The sequence below is a fragment of the Garra rufa genome, chromosome 6 (genome assembly GCF_049309525.1).
Source record: "Garra rufa chromosome 6, GarRuf1.0, whole genome shotgun sequence".
Lineage (NCBI taxonomy): Eukaryota > Metazoa > Chordata > Actinopteri > Cypriniformes > Cyprinidae > Garra > Garra rufa.
In genome coordinates, this window is record NC_133366.1 from 8,538,984 (window position 1) to 8,557,157 (window position 18,174).

An 18,174-nucleotide genomic window follows, 5' to 3' on the forward strand; every position below is an offset into this window, starting at 1 on the left:
AAGCTCTCACCCCATATAGGGTGTCAGAGAACCCCCGTAAAGTGCTGCTTATTTACTGCGGACGCCACTAATTTTACCCTCTCTTCCCTATTTTTAGGCGCTCGGGTGAGACATTTGCTTCTCCATCAGTTCAGCTGCTCTTCTCACACCAGCTGCTGGAGGACGGAGAGGAGGAAGACAGAGTGGGAGCGACAGATGAGAGCAAGGAGTGAAAGAAAACAAAAAGACGTTCTCAAATAAAGCCTTCCACACACAGTGGCTCTAAAGGGTTTGGACACTTAAGAATGTTAGATATCTAAGTCAAATCTACAGATGAATGCAGCCAGAACATTTCAGATCCATTTGTGCATGATTATACATTTTATAAAGTAGTGTTGGTGATGCATTAAGTCAGCTGAATAGTCTATTAATGACAAACACAAATTCATTTTGAATGTCATATTTAGTTTTACATTTTTGTTATAAGTTTTGAACGTTAATTTTTTTTATTTTTTAAAGTCTCTTCTGCTCACCAAGGCTGCATTTATTTGATTCGAAGCACAGCAAAAACAGTACAATTCTGAAATATTTTTACTATTTAAAATAACTGTTTTCTATTTGAATATATTTTAAAATGTAATTTATTCCTGTGATTTCAAAGCTGAATTTTTAGCATCATTACTCCAGTCACATGATTCTTCAGAAATCATTCTAATATGATTTGCTGCTCAAAAAACATTTATTATTATGTTGAAAACACCCCAAGTAATTTTTTCAGGTTTCTTTGAGGAATAGAAAGTTCAGAAGAACAGCATTTATCTGAAATAGAAATCTTTTGTAACACTTTAAAGCATCCTTGCTAAATAAAAGTATTCAATTATATTATTTCTATCCTAAAAAAAATTATACTGACTCCAAGCTTTTGAGCGGTATAGTGTATAATGTGACAAAAGCTTTTTATTTCAGATAAACGCTGATCTTTGGATCTTTCTATTCATAAAAGAATCCCGAAAAATATGTTTTAAATATGGATAATAATAATAATAATAATAATCCTAAAAAATGTTTCTTGGACAGCAAATCAGCATATTAGAATGATTTCTGAAGGATCATGTGACACTGGAGACTGGAGTAATGATGCTGAAATTTCAGCCCTTAGTATCAAAGCAGACAGTTGTAATTACTGTATAAATGGCATGCATTTATGGCACTTAAACGCCACGTCAGAAGCACTTCGGTGCCATCACTGCAAGGTAAATTTGGCATTAATTAGATATTTTGTTTTCCAATGCGATGACGTTCAGACATCTTTGAGTGTGGTCTTAGAATCCAAATACTTTTAGGCTCACTGTATGTTTAAGAAAACACCATAAAACCAAAGCTAACATCACCATTTGGTTAGCACCAATTTGGCTTTGTTATTCTTTCTATCTTTGTCTTGCAGGAGAAGAAACCCATCGAGAATGATCTTCCGTCGATTACAGAAACACAGTTTATTCAGAAAATTCAAGTGTAGGATCATGTAATTATCTTTTTATGAAACAGTACAAAAAGTTGGAATATTAACAAGAGAACAGTAAGCAGAATAAGGAAGTAATATCATATCTGAGCTTTCAGGTAGTGCTCGTAATTGGCTCGCAGGAGGAATTCAAAGTACGGCTTTGATTTGAGACTCTCCAGCTCGTCTTCCTGCAGGAGATCCTTCACATCAGGCAGGTACGACTGCAGAGAAACACCTGTGTGCACAAACACAAAACAACTCACTACAGATACTATAATATACTTGATATCTGCTAAAATCTCAAATAAGCCCTAAACCACTTTGAAACAACTGTGGGTGTGTGATTAGCAACAAAAAAAGACATCGTACCTTCCTGAATGAGTTTCTGTAGGATCTTGACGAAAGTGCTGTCTCTGGCTGCTTCTAGAGGATTGTCATTATCATCAGACGACGACCAACTGCAATTAATCAATCAGTCAGTCAATGAAAGACCATTATAGTAAAGTAAAACAAAACACCCATCCACACTAATCTCATTTGAGTGACTTCTGTGCTGCTCACCTCTCTTTCCAGTCTTTCTTTAAGGCTTTACTGAAGATCTCTCGTTTTAAGGAATCAATATCAGCTGCGTCCTCCTACAAGTGATGAATACATTTCAGAAACATATGTGCTTGGAAAAGTTGCTTGTTTTTAATACAGTCTTTATATTATTTACAGATACCTCCTCCAAGTACTCCAGCAGATCAAGAGCTTTCTTGAAGTCGTACTCGTTGGCTCCACGGTTCTCGTTGCAGATGTAAAGCTGGAGATGAGGAATAGAGACAAAGTAAGAGAAATCAGGAAGAAGATGTCTGAAGGAATTAAAAATGCATGTAACCTCAGTTTACTCACATCAATGAGGTTACGAGGGCTGAGTAAAGGCATGCTGTCTGGGTTCAGCTGCTTCTCATCCAGCAGCTGTTTAGGAAGAGTCTCCTGATGAAGCAGAAACCTCTCTTGCTCCACTATGTCTACACCAACACAGAGTTTCACAGGACAACAACAATTACATTCAGAAATGTTCATACGACATGAATTGCTCAGAAGAGTGGCATTTTGTTGATGCAACACTAAAAATGCTTGTTGCCACACGAAAAAAGAAAATAATTTGTGACCCTGGACCACAAAACCAGTCATAATGGTATTTTTTTTTATTGAATAAATAAGCTTTCCATTGATGCATGGTTTCTTAGGATAGGAAAATATTTGGTCGAGGTACAACTATTTGAAAATCTGGAATCTGAAGGTGCAAAAAAATCTAAATATTGAGAAAATCAAGTCTAAATGAAGTATTTAGCAATGCATATTACTAAGCAAAAATTAAGTTTGGATATATTTACAGTAGGAAATTTACTAAATATCTTCATGGAACATTAAAAATAATTCTGACCCACACAGTGTATTTTTTGGCTATTGCTACGAATATACCCATGCTTCTTCAGACTGGTTTTGTGGTCCAGGGTTACATATTAAGTTTAATATGGACTAAAACAGAATTTTAGACAAATCAAACAGTCCTTATGATTTCTAAACTCATATGAAAGCCCATGACTGACCATTGAGCTGTCTGCAATGCACTTCTTTAGGCATGTCCGACGCGAGAGCTGTGAGTTTGCTGAGGGCCAGTAGGGTCTTTTTCCTGCTGAAGTACCGAGTTTCCATTTTGGCTTGACTGTCCAGGGTACGATGGGCCTGTCGTGAAGAGAGCAAAGCATTTATAACACTACAAGTGTCAATAAGCTGATGGGGTGTACGTTAGTGCATATGGGCCATTCTACAGAACTGGTGCAAACTGCTGTTGCATAACAAAAAACGCATTTAAAAAGCATTTAGGTATTCAAAACTTAGACGTTTACTAAGATCCTTTTATTACCTATTGACAATAATATTTAAAATATCAGTAAGCTTAATATATATAAAACCATCATTTAGTAAGTACTTGCAGTTGGTAGGTGGCTATCCTGAACCCTAAGCCCTGAAGTTTAAAATATGAAAATATTGAAATAATTTTTGCATTTTATTTCATTGTTGTTTTTAAAATATCTTTTTGATTTTTTCAAAAAGTGAAGTTCAAAAAAAATATTCAGCATATTTTCTTTGTAAATTATGGAACTTTATGTAAAAAATGTGTCCTGCATTTTCGTCACTACTGAAAGTTTAAGTCCATTGGCTGAGACTGATTTTAACTACATTTATGGTGAGTAGGTAGGCCTATCATTTTGAGGTAAATGTGTTTAAAAGTCTGAAAAATCTGTGTAACTTTAAAGAAAGTCACTACTGAACACCATTTTTCTATAATTAAAAACTTTTTTAGGAGTTATTCCATAACATTTAGTTTGTATACAGTACAGACCAAAAGTTAGGACGCTGTGTTTGTGTCCAAACTTTTGGTCTGTACTGTATATTTTTCTCTTTATTAAAGTTTTTACTCTACATTTGTGCAGTTTTCAGTGGGTTAGTGATACTTTTTAAATATATATAAATTAATAAATAAATATATTTTTAAATGGGTTTTAATACAAAAACTGCTTTTTTGTGTAAAATTCACTTTATAAAAGACCCACATTTCTAACTTTAATTCATGGGGATAACATGGATATTTTCACATGGTTTAGTGTAAGATTTTTGCCCATCTTTTGAAAAATCCAGTTTCACACCTAACTTAACTAAAAATAACTTTTACCAGTAGGTGGCTGCAGAGCTCCACTATTTGCTATTTGACTACCTGAAAGATATTTTTTCACACATTTTGTCAGTTGAATTCATATCTACAGTACAGACCAAAAGTTTGGACACACCTTCTCATTCAGGTCTGTACATTCAGGTGTGTACAACTGTTAAGAACTGTGCAAGCTAACCATTTGTTGATTAGCATCTTTGAGCTAGGTTCAAAAGTATCTAAAATGCTCACTACAGAAACATTTGGATTTGCATTTTGCAAAGAAAAAATTGATTCAAAATACAAAACAGTCTCATAATTCACATTCAGAATATTGTTAAAATTGTTAGAATTGCTCATCTATACATATAAAAAACAATTAAATTTATTTTATTCCTTTTTTCCTCTTACTCTCTGAAAGTCCTGCACATGTATGTCATGCAGCCAGCTGAGGTGATCGTGAGCCTGCAGGAAACTGGCCAGTTGCTGGTGTGTTGCTACTGGCTGAGACAGCAGCTTCCCTCTCTTGCCTTTCTCCATGTACCAGCGGAACAGGAAGTCAGCAAAGTTCTACAGGAAACAGGGAGGGCTGTGAGTAAATGCATTCAGCAAAGGAACCATAATCTAAATAGGATTTCAGTATATTTTCTTAAAACGGTGTTACAAGTGTCTGTGTGCTCTTCAATTTAACAAAACATTTCTACAAATATTTAAATATTCCCTAATAGCCAAATGACACTATCCAAAAGCATCAAATGATAATATAGTAGCGGCTGAAGGTTTGGGATAGCTAAGACTTTTTTTTTTTTTTAAATATCCAGACCCCAAACTTATGAGCGATAGTGTATGTGGTTTGTGTTGACATGTAAGAGTTCTTGGGTCAGTGGGTTTCTTACCTGATCAGCGAATTTGACCATGTACTGCTGTAGTCGACTCTGGTTATCTGTCCTCTCGCACAACTGCACCAATATGTCAAAGTCACAGTATTTCTCCGCCAGCGCCGCGACCCACTGATGCTGACCCAACTCCACTGCCACAATAACAGACAACACAAATCTATTAAGCACACAATCTGGTTCACTTTTCAGCTTATTCTGGTCACCCAGACAGGAAGAGACCATCTGAGTGACATGTAAAATGACCAATCAAAACTTACGGAGAGGTGTGAGCAGCTCTGAGCGTTTCTGCGTGTATTCATTATCCAGTGTGATGTAGCGCTCCTGTTGTCCGGCTCGCCGGAGAGACGTCAGCTGAGCCACGTAACCGCTCAACAGAGAGTCCAACAGCGCCACCAGCTGCTCGCTCAGCATGCCGCGCAACTCCAGGTCTCCGTGAGGATACGCCGCGCGCAGGATCAGCTCATGCTGCCGTGTGATGACGGTCCGCACTCCACCTACTCCTCCTGAGGCTGAGAACAAGAAACTATGGTGCTCATACTGGAGAGATGATTTTGTGTTTATAGTGCTGTGGTGGTCAGTCCTTTCAGGTGTGCTTACCTGTCCATGGGATGTACTCAGGCTCAGGACCGCAGTTCTCTGGCGCTCTGTACAGAGATGCTTTGGTCTCTCGGTACTGTGCTGCTGCTTGAAGCATGTCCTGTCACACAAAACAAAATAATTATTAATTTCACAATCTCAGAAAAGAGAAAGATGATTCTTTTAGGCCCTTTGAATTTAAAACTGAGGTATTGTGGCTTTAAGTGTATATTAGCCTTAAAGAGATAAAAAATAAAAATTCTGTCATTAATTACTCACCCTCATGTCGTTTCAAACCCGTAAGACCTTCATTCATCTTTGGAACACAAATTAAGATATTTTTGATGAAATCTGATAGCTTTCTGATCCTGCATAGACAGCAACGCAACTAAAACATTCAATTTCCTGAAGGTTAGTAAGGACATTCTTGTAGCTTTAGAAAATTATGGTTGAACCACTGATGTCACATGGACTATTTTAAAGATGTTCTTACTACCTCTCTGGTCCTTAAACGTTTCAGTTGCATGGCTGTCTATGGAGGGTCAGAAAGCTGTCGGATATTAGCAAAAATATCTTAATTTGTGTTCTGAAGATGAACGAAGCTCTTACGGGTTTGGAACGACATGAGGGTGAGTAATTACTTACAATTTTTATTTTTGGGTGAACTACCCCTTTAAGGACATTAAGGTTTTTAATCTGGGGTCTTGTTGGCCGCAAGGTGGTCAGTGAAAAATGTCAGACAAAAAATATTTTACAAAATGTATTTTTGGGTCTGTCAAAATTAGCATGCACGTAAAATATTCATGAAACATATTGAACGTATAGATTTTTTTTTTTTACATTCACATAGTTGTATAGTTATGCCATAACAGAAAGAAAAACACAAATAAGCACATTTAGTTTTGTTAGAGTTCTGCTTTACAAATGATAAAATTATTAAACACATTTCAAGTTATAAAATGCATTTATTCATTTATTTACGCATTTATTTATTTAAAATATAAATATCTTGTAACATCATGTCTTTACTGTCACTTTTGATTAAACAATATTTCTGAAGGACACTGAAGACTGATGTAATGATGCTGAAAATTCAGCTTTGATCACAGGAATTACATTTCAAAATATATTCAAATAGAAAACAGTTATTTTTAATTTTTATACTTTTTCACTTAAATTTTTTGAAATTGAGATTTATAAATCATTTGAAAGCTGAATACATAAGCTTTCCATGTATATATTTACGGTGGGAAATTTTCAAAATATCTTCAGGGAACATGATCTTTACTTAATATCCTAATGATTTTTGGCATAAAAGATGCAATGTATTTTTAGCTATTGCTACAAATGCTATGCTATGCCAATGACAAGTACTTAGATACGTTCATCCTGCCCCACTGATTCACAATTATATGCAAGAATTAATAAACAAATAAGAAAAACTGCAGGGCACCTTGACTATGTCATTGACGTTGAGCACCACCTCGGCCCACTGGGCAGCATCCGAATGCTCTTTTAAAGCTTTTTCCTCCTCGTCCAACAGACACTCAAAGATAGAGGAGATCTGAGACACCTGGAGACACAAACACGAGATGAATCGGCTAAAAAACAAATATATATTTTCTACATTCCAGTTTGATGAACGAAGCCACACACCTCTCTGAAGAACACATCCGCAGGCGTGAGGGTGGTTGGTATGTCAGTGTTGTTTTTTTTCAAAGCTGACAGGATGGCCGCATTCACCAGCTCTTGATGCTTGGCATGATGGTTCTTCAGCACGATGGCAGCCGAGAGCTTCTCCGCATGTTCGCATAGCAAGAGTCGAGTGGCCATCGGGGACCTGCGCACTGTTGTGGAAGTGAGGCGGTCCAGGAGACCTGTCTGTAGTGTCAACAAAAAAAAAAAGGGCATTGGTAAACACTGTGAGGAGGATAAAAGTGTGTCTCATAGTTTGTGTGTCTGTTGAAGAACCTGAAGCAGGAAGTCCATGAGGCAGCGGTGAGCTTTCATCTTATCCTCCAACTGATGCAGCAGGATCAGAGATGTCAGTGTAAACCCAGCGCCCTCTACAGGACAAAACACACAAATGTACAAATCAACCAGGGTCCAAAATTAACACATTTTGGGGTGAAATGCAAGGTTTTCTCCCCATCTCTCACCTTCAGGAACAGACTCAGCCCAGCGTGGGTCACATGCAGGGAAGTCGTCCACCAGATCCAGGTCAATCTGGGTCACAATGGCATCCAGCTCTGCATCTCCCTCTCCATCGCTGGGGAAGAGCTCATCCACCATGCTCTGAGCTCCAACCAGATCATGACTGCAGATCAAAACACAACAGAGCATCTGTGAGCAAAGTCACAAACACAAGCAGCCTCTGAGATCACGTCTGTGAAGTGAGGGAAACTCACCGGCAGAACTGTAGGAAGGCTTGCTTCAGCAGTTTAGTTCTGTCCTCCTGGGCCACCATGTCTATTTTAGGTGGCGTCTCTAATGGAGTGCCCTGAAAATGATGAAAATTTTTGAGAATGAGATTTTTTTTTTGTAATATAATAAGTACATTTTTCAATTTATGTTTTTATTTACAATGGAGTGCCCTAAAAAATAAAAGCATATTTCCAGATTTATAGAAATTATAGATTTTTTTTAATAGAAACTACCTTATGAATACACAAAAAGCTGAAATAATTAATAAAATACTTATTTAAAAATACATTTATAACATTTAAATATATAATGGAGTGCCCTAAACAGAAAAAATTATAATTTTGTAGTCACTTAAATAAAATAAAACATACATTTCTACATGCATATAAATTACAATTATTGTTTACCAAAAACTAGTTCATGCATACACAAAAAACCTGTAGTATAATTCATAATTATTTAAGAAAATATTTAAAATAAATGATTACATTTATAATTTTTAGTTATTTATATTTTTACTAGAGACTAGCTAATGAATACACAAAAAACTGAAATAATAAATGATTATTATAAAAATACTTTAATAAATATTTATAAATACTTTAAATATAATAAATATTTTACATTTGTAATATTTTATTCTATTATATGGACTGCCCTGGAAAGAAAAAAATAATCCTGATTTATATTATTTTCATATTATTTTTGCCAAATAAATCAAAGTAGTGTTTTTTTAATATAATAATTATATTGTTCAATTTTGTTTTGTTTTTTACTGTGAAATAATAAAATACTTTAAATATAATAAATGTTTTTACATTTATGTTTTAAATTATTATGGAGTGCCCTGAAAAAAAAAAACTGATTTATAGTCATTTAAATTAATTTGAAAATTTTACATTTTTACATGCATATATATGTATGTAAAAATGTAAAATTTTCAAATTAATTTAAATTATTAAATTTCCGCACCTGAATTCTAGGGTTATTGATTTTATTAGTAACTTTATGTTGTATTCATTTACACTTGTGGCGGGAGGGGCAAACGACAGACACAGTGGGTGTGGCGTCAGGCCTCGGAGAGGCTTTTATTAAACAGAAAATAAGGGAAAGTGAGTCCATAAAGTAAAACAGTGTCCAAAAATAAAAGGGGAGTCTGGTGTCCTCGGGTGCTGGGGCAGCGTGACGGAACGGTAGTGTTCAGAGGGGAAGGGTCCAGGAGAGGGGCGGAGTCCGGCGGCCGCGGGCGCTTTCCATACTAGCGCCGGGGTGCTAGGGCGGCGGCATCTCCGGCAGGCTCATCCCTCTCGAGCTGTCCGGCGCTGGGGCGGCGGCTTCTGGCGGCCTCAACCGGACCGCGGGTCCGGCGGCTCTCCAAACTCTTGTGGCGCGGGATTCCCTCTTCACCCCCTCCTGGACCCGCGAGGACACCAGCGTGCATGCACGGGGGAAAGAGACCGGTCTCCCGAGGAGAGGCGCGCTCGGGATTTAAACAGCGGCGGTGATGAGGCTTCATTTACATCAGGTGTCCCCATCACACGCCGCCAGCCCGAGCCGATTACACGCCCCTCCTCTCCCCTACACACCCACTCCCGTCGGGAGCCTGGAGAAGGGCGGCGAATACGGGACGGGGTGGTGATGAAAATTAGGGGGGCGGGCAGACGCCTCGCCACACACTTGATATTTGTGTAACTGTTCTTGTTTTGTTACTGACTTTATTAGTTCAGCTAGTAGTGTTTGCTGTGGATTAGAAGTAGCCTACTTAAAGTAAGCATTCAGTAATTAGTAAAAAACAAACTTTTTTGTTTTGTTTTGTTTGTTTTTTGCTGATCCGAAAAATGATCCGATCCGTGACTCCAAATCCATGATGTGATCCGAATCGTGAGTTTTGTGATCCGTTGCACCACTAATATCCATGCCCTTGCTCATCTGTGTATTAATCTGCAAAGCGCACGTCGCGCAGCCTTTTACTCAGAAGTAGGCTACATGCAGTGTGGAAATAGTTGGTTACACAAGTTTGTATAGTTAGTTGTGTTGTAAATGCAATTGTCAGGCAGTTTGTGATGCATTTTGGAAACAGGAGATGGGCCCCTGGTCTAATGCGCCACCTGGCTTGAGAAACCCGTTCTCAAAGACTTACTTTTAGTCATTATTTGGTTAGCACACATATTCTGAATGCCTTCAGCAGAATTCAAATTAGCCATTTTAATCTAGATTAATCTAGATTAATTCCAAAATAAATCTAGATTAAAAAAATTAATCTATGCCCACCTCTAATATATATATATATATATATATATATATATATATTGTATATATATATATATATATATATATATATATATATATTTTTTTTTTTTTTTTTTGCCAAATACATCAAAGTTATTATATAAATATAACAATCAATCTTTTTTAAGTATAATTATATTATTTTAAATTTATGTTTTCATAAAAAAGAAAAGTGAAATAAATAATAAAATACTTAAAATAATAAATATATTTACATTTATAATATTTTAATTTATAATAGAGTGCCATTAAAAAAAAAAAATTCCTGATTTAATGGATTAAATTTAATTGATTGAATGATTGAATAATTATATTTTTAAATTTATAATGTTTTAAATTATATTGGAGTTTTAAATTATAAGAGAGTATTTCTAGTTATTTGAATAAACAAATAAATGCAATAAATTGTAAATATATACAATTGTGTGTGTGTGTGTGTGTATATATATATATATATATATATATATATATATTATGCCTCCTGTATGTAAACTGGGTCCAAACCTCAGGTCCAGGTCCGGCCACTGAGGTGCAGAGCGAGTCCTCCATGGTCTCAGGTAGAAGGGAAGCGCTTTCTCTCTGTAAAACGGCAACCAGCCCGCTGTTCTGAGAGAAAAACACCGGCAGACCAGCGCACACCCCACCGCCTCGGATACGGTCACCTGCAGAACAGACCAAAACAACGGAGATAAACTACAGGAGAAAGACCAGCTACTTCATTTGATTTCACAGTCAGAGAGCTGTACCTGGAGAGCTGAAGGAGATCTTCTCCTCTGCGAGACCTCCGCGTCCAGCTACAGTGCTGCAGGTGAACACCAGCTCCTCATTATAGAGGTACGCCGCAGGACTCGACGGATCAGGCAACACTAAACGCGTCTTCTGCAGCTCCTCCTCACTCTGATGGACAAAACCAGAGCTCAATTCATTCAGTTCACAATCCAGGATGCTCACGTTCTAAAATTCTGATCATTTAACTATGGCAGAACAATGTACCAGGAAGGGCGGGTTGTATTTGGTGACCTCCACAGTGAGCAGGTCTGGGGACGGCGCTGTGCTTTCTGCAAGAGTGACCAGGCAGAAATATGCCACACATGGTGTGTCGCCTGGATGCCACGCTGCTGCCAACACCACCAGCCCCGCTCTGAAGAGATACAGGACATTAGTCACTGAATAATACTGTGAATCCCACATATACTGTATGTGTATTACAGAGGAATTTAGACATGATATTTAGTGTCAAATTCCAAATACTCACCTGCTGTACTGCATGTCCAGATATGAGACATTCACTCCATTCTTGATCTCAGAGTAGTTACTTTCTGAGTCCTATAAGACAAGTAAAGAATATTACATATGCACACATCTATATTTGAATTTTTATATTAAGAAATTATTCAGCAAGGACACTTTGAACAGATCAAAAGTGATAGTAAACACGTATTTTGTTACAAAAGATTTCCATTTCAAATTTTTTTTTTTACTTACTATCCATCAAATAATCCTCTTTTTCCTATTTTTTATTTAATGTTTCTTAAGCAGCAAATCAGAATATTAAAATGATTTCTGAAGGATCATGTGACACTGGAGACTGGAGTAATGATGCTGAAAATTCAGTTTTGATCACAGGAATAAATTACATTTTACAATATTTTACAATTAAAAAGAGTTATTTTCAGCCTGGTTGAGCAGAAAAGGCTTCTTTCAAAAACATTTAAAATATTAATTAATTCAATATTTTGATTGCTACTGTAAAATATCAGTACGTTTTTGAGCTAAAAAATTTTTTCTTCTTACTTAGAAATATTTGTTTGCTGCTCTGCCCCAAAAACAACCTATTTGCATGTAAAATGAGCAATACAGCTTTTACATATACATTTTCTTTATATACATACTAGCATTCAAACATGATTTGCTGTTCAATAAACATTTTTAATTATTATCAATATTAATATCAATATTGTAATGCTTCTCTTCGTTATGGATATAAAATACTGTTGAAATAAAATGTGTACATGCACCTTGCAGAATCTGCAACATGTATTTATTTCACCAAAATAAGAGGGATCGTACAAAATGCATTTTTTTAGTACTGACCTGAATAGGATATTTTACATAAAAAAAACATTACATATAGTTCACATAAGAAAATAATAGTCGAATTTATAAAAATGACCCTGTTCAAAAGTTTACACACACTTGATACCTTTTTGTTACCTGAATGGTCCAGAGCTGTGTTTTTTTTTTTAGTGATAGTTGTTCATGAGTCCTTTGTTTCTTCAGAAAAAACCTTCAGGTCTTACAAATTCTTTTTTTTTTTTTTTTTTTAGCAGAGAAAGAAAGAAAAATAAGAAAAATGTACGCATCTTCATTCTGTTCAAAAGTTTTCACCCCCGGCTCTTAATGCATGGTTTTTCCTTCTGGAGCATCAGTGAGTGTTTGAACCTTCTGTAATAGTTGCATATGAGTCCCTCAGTTGTCCTCAGTGTGAAAAGATGGATCTCAAAATCATAGTCATTGTTGGAAAGGGTTCAAATACACAAAACTGCTAAAAAACAAAAGGGGGGGGGGACCTGAAGGATTTTTATGAAGAACAGCAGGCAGTTTAACTGTTCAGGACAAACAAGGGACTCATAAACAACTATCACTAAACAAAAAAAAAAACAGCTGTGAATTATTCAGGTAACAACACAGTATCGAGAATCAAGTGTATTTACACTTTTGACCGGGGTCATTTTAATAAGATCATGGACTATATGTAAAAGTCTTTTATGTGAAATATCTTATTCAGGTCAGTACTAAATACAAAATAACATGCATTTTGTATGATCCTTCTTATTTTGGTAAAATAGTTTACATTTTGAAGATTCTGCAAGGTGTATGTAAACTTTTGACTTCAACTGTACTGACCCCTTTAAGCAGTCTGGTCTGTTTCTATGCAAGGACCTCAATTTCTATATCAGTTTAGAAAATCACATAATTCTACATAATTCTAGATGCTTCCAAAAAAAAACAAAAAAAAACAGCTGACCCAGATGGCATCAGTGATGCTGTCTGTGATGATCTGATTGGTGCTCCAGCTCAACACCTGCATCTCACTGTTTTCATCCACCTCCCATTTACTGAGGCCACATGAGCTGAGAGAATACAGACAGCTGGTCTGCTTCACCCACAACACACTGAACACCTGAGGAGACAGACATCCTGTTAGTGTCTGAACACATGATCTGCTTTGACCTGTAAAGAACAACGATACTAACCGTGAGGTCGGCCGGTTGGCCACGGATGCCGAATAAGCTGGAAACCCTGCGTCCGATGCCAGACAGCATCCCCTGACCCTGCTGAACCGGTCTCTGGTACAGTTTACCAGAGGAATCCGGAGTGAGCCGGAGCAGGTGACCACGATACGATGACACGATGAAACTTCCACCCTGAAACAGCAAGAAAAAGCAGCTTATGGAAGAAGAGATACGGAAATAAAACGTTCTGTACTTCTCATTCTGCCCTGACTGCACACCTTAACAGCTGCGACATAGTTGCACACATTTCCACTCAGATCCAGAGGCGTCTCAGTGTAAGTCCCGTCGTGAGCCAGACTAGGCCAAAACCGAGCTGAACCGTCTGGAGACACGGCCAATGCACTGATGGACTGTGGAAAAAAAAAAATTGTATTTATGTTTGCATCATGAAATCTCATTAATGTTCATAGATGCATGATCTCACCTGTATGGGTGCAGAATGGAGTGGATTGGAGGAAGTGATGGAGATGAGATCAGCGCTGTATGCAAACTCACTGGAGGGCAGCTGGAGGTCTTTACACACTGACAGCTGCAATGACAGCAAGAGCACAACGTTTGTACGGCGAGGTTTGATAGCAAATTCAGCACTTAGTAATTGTAACCTTTCTGACCTTTGCCACAGACATCTGAGACACCTTCCAGATGATCAGCCGTTCGCCACAAACCATCCACGCCCAACCGGACTCCTCCACCTTCACAGAGATCTGATCATCCACTGCAATAGACACAACGGCATGCATTGAGAAGCATTTACACCAGTATATCCATAGACTGGATGAGACTAACTACTAGTCTTACTTTTTATCCTACAAATGTGTCATTTATAATGTCTACAAATTGGTCCAGACTTGATGGAAATGAATGATTCAAAAAGGTTTTGAAGCTTCATGAAGCAGTGTTTTGAAAGCACCAATCTTTAGTTTAAATGCCTACAAATGTCACCTAAGTAGGCAGCTAGTACACATATTCATTTTTTTATTTATACAATTTTTTATTTTTACAAAAATGCCTTAATATTTGTTTTTTTAAATTAAACAATTTCTCTTATGGTTCTCTAAAATTGAATGAAATATTCGAGCACCTTATGACTCTCTGAAATCACATTAAATATTTGAGCATCCTTTAGATTGCCTTAAAATCAAAATAATTATTTGAGCATCCTTTAGATTGCCTTAAAATCAAATTAATTATTTGAGCACTCATATGATTCTCTAAAAATCGAATCAATTATTTGAGCATTCATATGATTCTCTAAAATCAAATCAAATATTCAAGCGCTCATATGATTCCCTAAAATTGAATCAAATATTCAAGCGCTCATATGATTCTCTTAAATTGAATCAAATATTCAAGCGCTCATATGACTCTCTTAAATTGAATCAAATATTCAAGCGCTCATATGATTATCTTAAATTGAATCAAATATTCAAGCGCTCATATGACTCTCTTAAATTGAATCAAATATTCAAGCGCTCATAGGATTCTCTTAAATTGAATCAAATATCAAATCAAATCTCAAATAGATTCAAATATTCGAGCACTCTTATGATTCGGTAAAATCAAATCTAATATTCAAGCACTTTTACGATTCTCTAAAATTGAATCAAATATATGAGCACTCTTATGACTCTGTAAAATCACTAGTTTGAATGTCCACAAATGTCACCTAAGTAGGCAGCTCACTAGGTTTTGAGACACAGCCAATATGTAAAGTTCAAGACCCCAATCTTTACCGTCGGCCATGGTCAGCGCTTCCATGACTTTGACAGGCAGAGATGATCCGAAAGTCTGAACGTCAAAATGATACGAATCGACGGCTGCATGACTCTGAACTCGGGTGGGAGTGGATCTGGAGAGCAGAAAGATACACAAATCAATGACAAAACAAAGTCAATCTGAAAGTGGTCATTTTCTACAAAATCTCTACTGTTTTCCTTTCAAAATATTCTTTAATATTTGTTTTAAAGATAAGAATTTTTTTTTTAATTACTGTACATTTACAAAACATGCTAAAGAAATTCAGATACAGTAAGAAATTTAAATATATAACTTTATTATTTCATAATTAAAAAAAACATCAAATATACTAGATATTAAGAAATTATTATTAAATGTAAATAAATAATTTGTTATTACAAGACTGTAACAAACTTTACAAAAATACTGTGACTGTAATGGTATCAGATAGCACTGTGATATGTAACACAGTACTGAAGAGTTATCATATTTGTGTACAGTCATGGTATTTATTTGGTACTCAAAAAACAATACAGTTGTGTATGTTTAAAAAATTGCAGTCATACAGTACATTTAGCATCCCCTGTCTGTGTTTAGTGTGTTTTACCTGGCAGTGACAGCGGAGCGGCGTGGAGAGAACAGCAGCCCGGACTGAACGCCACTCACACTCTTCCGACCGCCGGTCCGTGGCGTCTGTCTGCGGCCTGAGCTCGGTGTGCCCCGGGGAGTAAACATAATGGAGCGGCAGGCTGTTTACAAGGTACAGAAACTCATTCAGTACCAACGAGACGCGATAAAAACTTTGGAAACCTTTTACCGCGCGCTCATTAGCGTCAAGCGCACACAATCTACGTCATTCGATTGCGCATGCGCTGATTGCGCTGATGCTACTGATCCTGAAACAGCTTTCAGACTCTTATTAAACTGAATGAAGAGGTTGTTGAGCGATTAAACTGATTCTGGGTCAGTGTTACAGAACGAGCTTTTGAATACCATACATCAGTTAGGATTGGTAGCGGTTTATCGCTTTTGGGAAATGTAGTTTCACAAGCGTTTTCTTTGGTACTGTATTTACATTGAAATATTTATATAGTACAAAATTGCATATTATAATAACTCAAGTGTGTCTGCGCCGAATTTCACCTGGAAATAATGAAAATATATGAATGGAAAAATATATCTCTCGTTTATCAATCTCCACTGACTTTAAATATAAAAATATTACGTTTAATAATAATAATAATCATAATATTAATAATTTATCTCAACATTATGCTAAATATAATTTCTCCTAGAAGTTATGGAAATATATATTAATGGAAAATATCTCCTTTATTAATCTTCACTGACTTTAAATATACAAATATTAAGTTTTATAATAATAATAATAATAATTTATCTCAACTTAATATAGAATATATTTCTCCTAGAAATTATAGAAATATAAATTAATGGAAAAAATATATATCCTTTATCAATCTCCTTTGACTTAAAATATGTTTAATAATAATAATCATTTATCTCAACATTATATTAAATATAATTTCTCCTGGAATTAATGAAAATATATTTTAATGGAAAAATATATCTCTCCTTTATCAATCTCCTTTGACTTAAAAATAAAAATATTATGTTTAATAATAATAATAATAATAATAATAATAATTTATCTCAACAATATATTAAATATATTTTTTTCTGGTATTCATGGAAATATATATTAATGGGAAAATATATCTCTCCTTTATCAACCTCCACTGACTTTAAATATAAAATAATAAGTTATAATATAAATAAAATAATAATAATAATAATCCATGTCAACATTATATTAAATATAATTTCTCCTAGAAATTATGGTAATATATATGAATGGAAAAATAAATCTCTTGTTTATCAATCTCCACTGACTTTAAATCAGAATCAGAACCAGAATCAGAATCAGAAAGAGCTTTATTGCCAAGTATGCTTGCGCATACAAGGAATTTGTTTCAGTGTTATTAGCTTCCAGTACACAGAGACGCACAGACCAAAAAAATAAGAGAATACGAAAAAATACACATATGTAAGCATAAATAGACCAAAAATAAAAATAGAAAATAATAATAATATCTTGTAATGTAAAATGTAAAAATATTATTATTATTAATATGTAAAAATATTATTAAAATATTATTAATTATTAAAATGTAAAAATATTATTATTATTATTAATAATAATAATCCATCTCAACATTATATTAAATATAATTTCTCCTGGAATTAATGAAAAAAATATATGAATGGAAAAATATATCTCTTGTTTTATCAATCTCCACTGACTTTAAATATAAAAATATTATGTTTAATAATAATAATAATAATCACCATCATCATCATCATCATTTATATCAACATTATATTAAATATACTTTCTCCTAGAAATTATGGTAATATATATTAATGGAAAAATAAATCTCTTGTTTATCAATCTCCACTGACTTTAAATGTAAAAATATTATTATTATTATTATTAATAATAATCCACTCTCAACATTATATTTAATATAATTTTCTCCTGGAATTAATGGAAAATATGTTAATGGAAAGATATATCTCTCCTTTATCATTCTCCACCGACTTTAAATATAAAAATATGAAGTATAATAATAATAATAATAATAATATTTAAAATAGTATGCCTTTTATTTATTTATACATTTTACATACATACATACATACATATATTAATTTGATTGTATATAAATATATATATAACTTAGATTGTATATAAAT

General features: G+C 35.1%; 1 protein-coding gene across 1 annotated transcript; it reads right to left on the minus strand.

Annotated features, from left to right (window-relative positions):
• Positions 1-1,453: 1,453 nt before the first annotated feature.
• Positions 1,454-16,234, minus strand: nup133 (nucleoporin 133). Its single transcript, XM_073842728.1, has 26 exons — positions 16,007-16,234; positions 15,396-15,511; positions 14,274-14,377; positions 14,087-14,191; positions 13,881-14,012; positions 13,624-13,794; positions 13,395-13,550; positions 11,622-11,692; positions 11,360-11,507; positions 11,113-11,263; positions 10,871-11,028; positions 8,062-8,153; positions 7,813-7,970; positions 7,625-7,719; positions 7,310-7,534; positions 7,107-7,226; positions 5,675-5,774; positions 5,335-5,586; positions 5,075-5,208; positions 4,590-4,748; positions 3,076-3,211; positions 2,372-2,490; positions 2,202-2,282; positions 2,042-2,115; positions 1,850-1,938; positions 1,454-1,715 (listed from the first exon to the last, which is right to left on the minus strand). Exons 1-26 carry the CDS (start codon positions 16,132-16,134, stop codon positions 1,579-1,581), a joined length of 3,411 nt encoding a protein of 1,136 aa, XP_073698829.1. The 5' UTR covers positions 16,135-16,234; the 3' UTR covers positions 1,454-1,578.
• Between the last annotated feature and the right edge of the window lie 1,940 nt (positions 16,235-18,174).